Consider the following 8688-nt stretch of genomic DNA (forward strand, 5'->3'; position numbering starts at 1 on the left):
ACAGCATTAATCAATTAGACAGTGATATTTATCTTTTTAAGTATATTTTTTATTTAAGAATGTGTAATGTATGTAATATCAATCCTTTTAAATGTGTATATATATATATATATATATATATATATATATATATATATACACTGAAAATATACAAAAATTATTTTCAAATTTTACAAAAATAATGATGAATAATAAAAATGAATGGAGGCCAAATATGAATACATTTTCCTATTTTGCTTGAGATTCATTAAAGCCCAGTTTATTGTTCATACAATACTTTTCTCTGCATCAGTAGTGCTATAGAGGTCTCATAATTTTAGTGTCTCTTGCTGGTTTAAGTGTATATTGCTCACGTTTTATATATATATATATATATATATATATATATATATACACTGAAAATATACAAAAATTATTTTCAAATTTTACAAAAATAATGATGAATAATAAAAATGAATGGAGGCCAAATATGAATACATTTTCCTATTTTGCTTGAGATTCATTAAAGCCCAGTTTATTGTTCATACAATACTTTTCTCTGCATCAGTAGTGCTATAGAGGTCTCATAATTTTAGTGTCTCTTGCTGGTTTAAGTGTATATTGCTCACGTTTTTCACATGTTGACTCATTCAATGCGTACAAATGCTGGAACATGTGCCGACTTCTGAAAAGCAGTGTTTCACATTTCCCTCAGACCAAACTTAGAAGAGGCTAAATCTTTGTAGTTGTGTATGCAGGGAAAGTATAATTATAAACTGGCTTTCGAAACATTGAGCTTATTCCAAATGCCAGAGAACAAATAAATAAAACAGGATTTGGACTTCAGTTTATAAAAATCTGGTTTAGTGACTGTCAACCAGTGTTTAGACTACTTGCTCAGAAATTAAACAGACTTAGAAACTACCACATTTCTTTATTATGTACCAGAAGACACTTCAGGCTGAAAGACAGCTTTTGTATAATCTTTAGGTAGTCATTAAAAACATCTTCACAAGATGACCTTTCCATTAGGCTTTTCACACGTATTAACAAATTAACCCAGAGTCACTTTAAGCCTTGGCTAATGTAATCCTATAGGTATATATCACATTGTACACCTTGAAAGTGGTTGCTACAAATGTTAATGAAATGTTATCCAGGGTTAAAGTGGCCTCAACCTGGGATTAATAAAATATAACTAACAGTTAAGCTTAATGTGAAAAGCCTAATAATGACGGTGTTAGATAATAAATATTCTTTGTACAGTGAGTTGTTCAGGTGGAATAAGACTGATGAGAAGACCAGCATAAATTTCCACTCTCATCCAAGCTAGTTTATTATATTGCTGGCTTGGTGTTAGTCTAGCTGTTTGACCAGCTAAACTTGTCTGATGAAGCTGATTGACCAAAGAAGTCTCGCTAGTTAAAATAGTTAAGGGGCCTACTGGAGAATAGCATTAAAAACCAACTGGCAACCAACTGATTTTCTCAACATTGAATCCATCATTTATGCCACAATCCCTAGCTGCGTCCAAAATCATACTGTCTGAACAGTTACACTTGTAAAAAAAAATTGCGTAAAATTTACGGTAAAAAACCGGCAGCTGTGGTTGCCGGAATTTTACCGTAAAAAATATGGTAGCAACGTTTTAGGTTTTACGGTTTTAACTTAAATTTACAGTTAAATACCGTAATTTCATTAACTGATGTAATGTTAATATACAGTGGGTACGGAAAGTATTCAGAACCCCTTAAATTTTTCACTCTTTGTTATATTGCAGCCATTTGCTAAAATCATTTAAGTTAATTTTTTTTCCTCATTAATGTACACACAGCACCCCATATTGACAGAAAAACACAGAATTGTTGACATTTTTGCAGATTTATTAAAAAAGAAAAACTGAAATATCACATGGTCCTAAGTATTCAGACCCTTTGCTGTGACACTCATATATTTAACTCAGGTGCTGTCCATTTCTTCTGATCATCCTTGAGATGGTTCTACACCCTGTAGCATTTTTAGAGTCTTTTACCGTTAAATTCACGGTTATTTTTTACAGTGTACTGTATTACTTTGTGACCGTTAAAAAAGTATGTGATATAGTATGAATGTAGGCCTATGAATGAACATTTCTGGCCTCAGATATGCACTTCTTGACCTAAGTATTGGTCATCCAGTTACCATTTTAATGTATATACCATGAATTTGGACATACTATTCTTTTCATATATTTTTCGCCTTTTATAAGGAATGGGATTCAGGCAATATATGTCTCTAACAATTGCTCGACAAAAAAAGGGATTTTACCGGATTCCTAAATTTAATATTCTTTTCCCAGACAAAACCTCTACGTATTGAGGAAAGACTATGTTTGGCACAACACAACATGAACTTGGTTTAACCTGAGGAAAAGCTGATCTTTGATTAGAACCGTTACTAGTGAATTTACACAAATGTGACCCTGGACCACAAAACCAGTCTTAAGTCGCATGGGTAGGCTATATTTGTAGCAATAGCCAACAATACATTGTATGGGTCAAAATTAGCAATTTTTCTTTTATGCCAAAAATGATTAAGATATTAAATATCATGTTCCATGAAGATATTTTGTAAATTTCCTATCGTAACTATATCAAAACTTAATTTTTTATTAGTAATATGCATTGCTAATGACTTCTTTTGGACAACTTTAAAGGCGATTTTCTCACTATTTAAATTTTTTTGTACCCTCAGATTCCAGATTTTCAAATATATCTGCCAAATATTGTCCTATCAAACCATACATCAATGTGGAAAGCTTATTTATTCAGCTTTCAGATGATGTATAAACCCTTATGTTTTGTGGTGGGTCACAAATTCTATTTCATGAACCGTACACTGAGGAAAACTAATTTGAAAAAGCAAAGCAAATTAATGCAAAGCAAAGCACAAACACAAAAAACTAAACCAAAAACAAAAGAATCTAAACAAAAAACAAATCTCAGCACCAGAATATTATTTAGACCCAGCATGGGCTCTTTGGGCTCCTAACTCCAACATTGTGGTAGCAACTTTTCACATTTTCTTCTAGTTATTCAAACAAATGTTTCACCACAGAGAAGAGAAGGGTGTCTTTCCCGGTTCTGTTATACTAGTTTATATCTTTGTTTCAAACTCAGTTCGAGAGCAACAGTTGTTTATTTGTTTCATTTCGCCGCTAGTGGGTCCAAAGTAGTACAGCAATGGTTCGGTCATTTGAAGTAGGCGGGGAAACGCGAGTGATGCTGACCAAACAGACCCCTTCCCCTCCCTCTGGCGCTCTCTCCAGCCCCGTGGCCCGAGTCTCTGGATCCCGCTTTGTTGGGAAGGTGCTTCTAAACACGCGGGTGATTCTGAACGCGATCGCTCACACCGCCCCGTGGAACGCGGCTGCAGAAAAATATGTGCACTGTCGCTTTAAGATCCCTTCACTGGTCCGCTTCGTATTGATCAATCCACCATTTTCCAGCGCACAGCACTCAGCGGTGGCGGAGAGAGAAAGCCTTAACGTTACCTGGAGACGCCAGGCAGGACCGGGGCAGTCATGGCAGCCAACATGTACCGGGTCGGAGGTAAGAAATCACGCTTGGTAAAAAAATGTCGTACCCTTTTTTGTGTGTCGCTCTCGTTCATGCTTTTTCGCAACAAAGCTTAGCAGTTTTAGGTCTGTCCTTCCTCTTTTATTTTTTAAAGTACTGTAGGACTACAGCGAGAGGATGATGATGGTGATAGCGAACAGCGAGATGAAGATTAACAATCTCGTTTCGGGACCCCGAGAATGTTTTTACTATTAACTGGCGCAACGTTTATTGCCGTTAGCATGATGTAGCGCGAGCGAGTGTCATGAGTGTTAGTAACAAGCGGGTAACTGAAATTTACACAGAAGAGACGCGTTTGAGCTTTTAAAGTTAAAGTTTGGGCAGCACGCCTCACTTAAGATACTCTGACGGGTCGGAAACACTCTGTTTGGATGGGATAGGACTGTACAGTGTCAAATCTTGGTCTTGCAATTGACGTTTTATAGATATTGGATGTAATAGATGGAGGGAGAAAGTTTTGGCACATAGACGTCAAGCCAGTAAATTGAGTCCAGTGCTTAAGGAGAAGCTTTAGTGTATGAAAGGATAAAAAATATAGTATATTCTCTAATTGGTCTATTTTCATAAAGAATGAAGATGCAATAATGTACTACTGTTATTATTAATGTGGGTCACATTTAAAAGGGGTTCACAATGATCTGTAATTACCTGAATGATCTATTATGGCTGAAGCTAAGGTACCTAGGCTATTTAAAGGAACAGTTCACCTCAAAATAAAAATTGTGCCATTTACTCACCCTCATGATGTTTCAAACCTGTATGACTTTCGTTCTTCCACAGAACACAAAAGGAGATTTTAGGCAGAATGACGGGCTCAGTCACCATTCACTTTCATTGCTTTTTCCATACAGTGAAAGTGAATGGTGACTGAGGCAGTCTTTCTGCCTCCTTTTGTGTTCTGCAGAAGAAAGAAAGTCATACATGTTCGAAACATCACGAGGGTGAGTAAATGATGCCAGAAGTTTCATTTTTGGGTTATCTATCCCATACAGTGATTGCATTTGGCTCAGTAACTGATTCCCTGTTGGTATCAATTATCCATTAGGATCCCCGGCTATGCTGATTTAGTGAGAATGAATGTGTGCTTACAGTGTCCAATGTGTAATTATTCGTATAATGAGTGTATTTGGCTTCGGAAGTTTACTATTGAGGCAGGGGAGCTGATGAGCGATACGAGTGAATTTACAGTAATTCTGGTTCACAAGTCTGCTCGGCAGCCCAGGCATCCTTAAATAATTATTTTCTCTATAGATGTTTCTGTTTTTAAACATTTTTCTCATGTATGAAGTTTACTGTATACAGTTTTAAAATGTTTTGTATTTACGGAGTATTGGGGTTGTTTACTATATTTGTGAAAGTGCAATATACCAGTATGCAGTATCCATCTCGCAATGCAATGCGCTTGACTTAACTTTTCATTTGCAGTGTTACAAATGAACTTGAGTAATACCAACATTTTTACCATATTTTAAAGAAGGAGTTAACCCAAAAATGAAAATTCTGTCATTATCTGCTCATCCTCATGTTGCTCCAAACCTATAAGAATTTTGTGTAAGATGAAGATGATTCTCTCATAAATTTTGTCCATCCATTGAAAGTCCATACAACCAAAATTTTGATGCTTCAAAAATGTCATAAAGACATTGTAAAAGTAATCCATATGAATTAAGCAATTTAATCAAATCCTTCTGAAGATGAACAGATTTAATTTAGGGTTTATATAAAAACATTGATCAGTGCATATACACACATCACATCAACTCAAGCTCAAACATTTTTGCTTGTCACACAAGAACTAACATCATTTAGAATAACATGAGGATGAGTAAATGATGACCTTTTTTTTTCCCGGGTGAACTATCCCTTTAGAATGTTCTTATCTTTCTCAGGTTTTAATTTAGACTTAATTAAACATGGTCATGTGACAACAGTGTATCATACCACGGTTTGAAATAGTTTGCATTAAATAATACAAAAAAAATACAGTATTGGGTCTGTACTACTCCGTATGCAGTGCACTATATTCTAAACAGGCCGCTGTTCTCGCTGGATATCCTGTACAGAGATGAATCACAGGTTTGTGATTGTGTTCGTTCAGGACTTTAAAATCATTGCGTAAATATGTTACACGCTCCTCCCCGTGTTTTTGCAACATCTTTGGCTGCTGAGGCTGAAAATGGCCCCAGGCGCTCCATCCAGCAGAGAGTCTCCAAGGAACTCCATACGTTTTGCTACTGCATCACCTGATACATATCGACATCTCCTGTGCTCTCTCTCCATTTCTCTTTTTCTCTCATTGCTCCAGCGTGGACCAAAAGAAGCTCATTGACCAACCTCGGATTGGAACAAAGCCAGTTTTGCACTATTTTACACCTCCATGTTTAGACCTCTGCTGTGCACCCTACACTTCGCGCAGCCGTACTAATAGCTGATTGCTGAAATGCGCCATAACTACCATTTGGATCTCGTTAAAGCAGCCCAGACACCTTCCCGCGTTGAAGCGTTCAGAATTCTCCTGATACCTCCAATATAATCATCGTTTTCCTTTGAGTGAATTTTGGGGTATTGAATTTGGAAGCAGAGCCATAATGTTTAAAACAATGCCCGGTGTGGGAGAAACAAAGCCTTAGCGTTCTTTTCCTCCTTTGTCCTCCCTCACACTTGATGGAGAAGGTAGTCGGCCTGAATTCTCTCTCATTGAGCTAACGGCTTTTCTCTGGCTCTCTTTTCTTCTCCCAGAAGGGAGGCTTCTCCTAGACTCCAGCGTAGAATAAATGTGCCAAGAAAATCAGAGGGAAAAAAAATTCAAAACAGACCACCATGAACAGCTACAGAGATGATGGAAATGGGCTGAATCACATTGTGATTGGTGGCGTTGAACTTGGGATGGGCCAGGTTTGAGTGTGGCGACATGAATGAGAAATGTGAGCCAATGGGCAGGACGCAGTTAGCAGAGATATACGGTATTTGGGAAGCTTTGCCAGGTGTTCGCTATCTCTAATATGTGTCCGATCCGTGCGGGTGTTCGCCTGCGATTGGTGATGGGAGTACTTGATGTATGATGCCACAAAGCGAGTGGATTTCAGATTTTTCTGTCTGGTACAGTAGTCGTAGCCTATTACGAGGTGTAGTTTGAAAATGCATTTGTTCCCCATCTACCTTGGGGAAAATGTGGTTGCTTTAAAAATTTGAATCTAGAAGCTTCTGTAAATCACTGGCCAGCAATCTGTGCCTGCAGAACTTTCAATAAGGGTCAATGGTATGATGCTCATTTTCTGTGAATCTATTCAGAATACTTGAAAAATGCAGTTCATAATGCAGTGACTTGAATACACCTCTTCTATGATGAGCATGGGTTTTTTTAATTTTCTGAATTTAAAGTTACTTTATATTTTTGGAGTGCAGTGCAAGTGTGTCAGGAAGGATACAACTGTTCATATCATAATGAGGATAAAAGCCTCATTAAAAGAATTAAATTCTTGAAAACAAAACTTAAGTTGTTCGGTATAATCTTTTATTATTGTTATTTCCTAGAAAAAATACTGTAACAATTGCATTACTGCTTATTAATATTTGTTACATTTGATATTGGCTGACAAATCAAAATCATGGGGCAACCAACAAAAAACCTAAACCTAAGGTAATTGTATTTTCTTAGTCTTACTGGTGTTCGTAAAGTAGAGGGCCAAATAGGGAATACAAGTCTGAATTTCCTACTGATTGTAAAATGTGATGTGATTTGACTGACCAAAACTGTAATGAATTTTTATTTTAATTATTAATAAATTCTAATTGATGATATTTGTGAACAAAATCCTTTTTATTTTTTATTAAAATGTTTGTTCACATGTTTTCAAGGTGTAAGTAAATTTTTTGAATTATTATATAAACTTTTCTTGAAAAATTGTGTAATATATCAAATATATGAAACCAACATGAATTCAAAGAGTTTAAGATATGGTACATTTGACTATTTCTTTATTGTGGCCGTATATATGTCATTGACCCATAAAGCTTGAAAGATTTTAGTAAAATTATATGTGCTCATCATCCAAAAAGTTCTACTCATAACTGATGCTAATTGTTAATTTGAGAATGTGTATTGATAATCAGTTCCACAGAATTTCGCCCCAGCGCAAGATACAGACAAAAGTTCTCAGATTCTTCCCGGGCCTGTTCATTCGGTGTTCCGAGTAGGGGTGCTACGATTGATCGGCTACCGATAACTAGCAGCCGATAATCGCTTTGGGATGATTAATCGGCAGTCTCTAAAAGGCCGATCTCAAAAAAACGATCTCAAGCTGATGCCGTGCCTGCCGTGAGTGGTTTGGCACAACATGCAGCGGCACCGTCTCAGTCTCTGTCCGGCACTGGTGAAATAATTATAATGCTGAAGGTGAGGTACTCGACGGAACCTTGTGTGAGACGTAATTTCACAAACAGCGTGAGTGAATCACAGCACGCTCTCTATTAAAATGCGCAAATGTCTTCAAATCACCACACATCGCGTCTGTCTATAAGTGAGCTGCACGCTGCACAGTTGACACAGGAATTGTCACTTGCACAATCAAGGCAGTGTCACATCGTCACTAAAGTTTATAAATTGCATTACTTTTTTAATTCTTGCCAGTGTTTAACCATTCAGTGCTTGCGTGCTCTCCTGGAGACCGTGCGCTCATGCACACTCGCAGCGCACACACATAATGCCAGGTTCACATTACTCCGTTTGCAGTGCGAATGTGGTGCATATTTTTTCTGCGCTCATGTTAACAGATTAATAAAGTGTGCACACTGCACACGGTTGCGGTCCGGCAGTGCGTTCCACGAGCGGTGCATCTGCAGCAGTGCAGAGATCGTTTCTGAACCGAGTCTATTTTTGCTGTGCTGCAAGCGCTGAATTAAAGTAACAGCGCATTGTTTGCAGTTTATATGAACATGGATTGACACAATGTAGTAATTACACCATAAATGCATATTATTTAAGTCTACTGTGTTTCACAGTCAACACATATGGCTTTTAGCTAGGTTTAAAGGAAAAGAGCACTTTTAGATAAACAAGGCAATAATAGATGGCACTTGTGGAGGTAGGAAA

General features: G+C 37.1%; 1 protein-coding gene across 3 annotated transcripts in view; it reads left to right on the plus strand.

The window, feature by feature from the left end:
• Nucleotides 1–3236: 3236 nt before the first annotated feature.
• LOC107679789 (metastasis-associated protein MTA1-like) overlaps nt 3237–8688 on the plus strand; it is a 59624-nt gene continuing 54172 nt past the window's right edge. For 2 of the 3 annotated variants that reach the window (XM_016475451.1, XM_016475452.1), the window contains exon 1: nt 3237–3569. In XM_016475451.1, coding sequence (XP_016330937.1) covers nt 3542–3569 — 28 coding nt within the window. In that variant the 5' untranslated portion in view covers nt 3237–3541. The remainder of the gene's footprint in view (nt 3570–8688) is intronic. The other variant, XM_016475450.1, reaches the window with a different exon arrangement.

This window comes from Sinocyclocheilus anshuiensis, unplaced genomic scaffold, assembly GCF_001515605.1.
Source record: "Sinocyclocheilus anshuiensis isolate Anshui unplaced genomic scaffold, SAMN03320099.WGS_v1.1 scaffold676, whole genome shotgun sequence".
Taxonomy (NCBI): Eukaryota; Metazoa; Chordata; class Actinopteri; order Cypriniformes; family Cyprinidae; genus Sinocyclocheilus; species Sinocyclocheilus anshuiensis.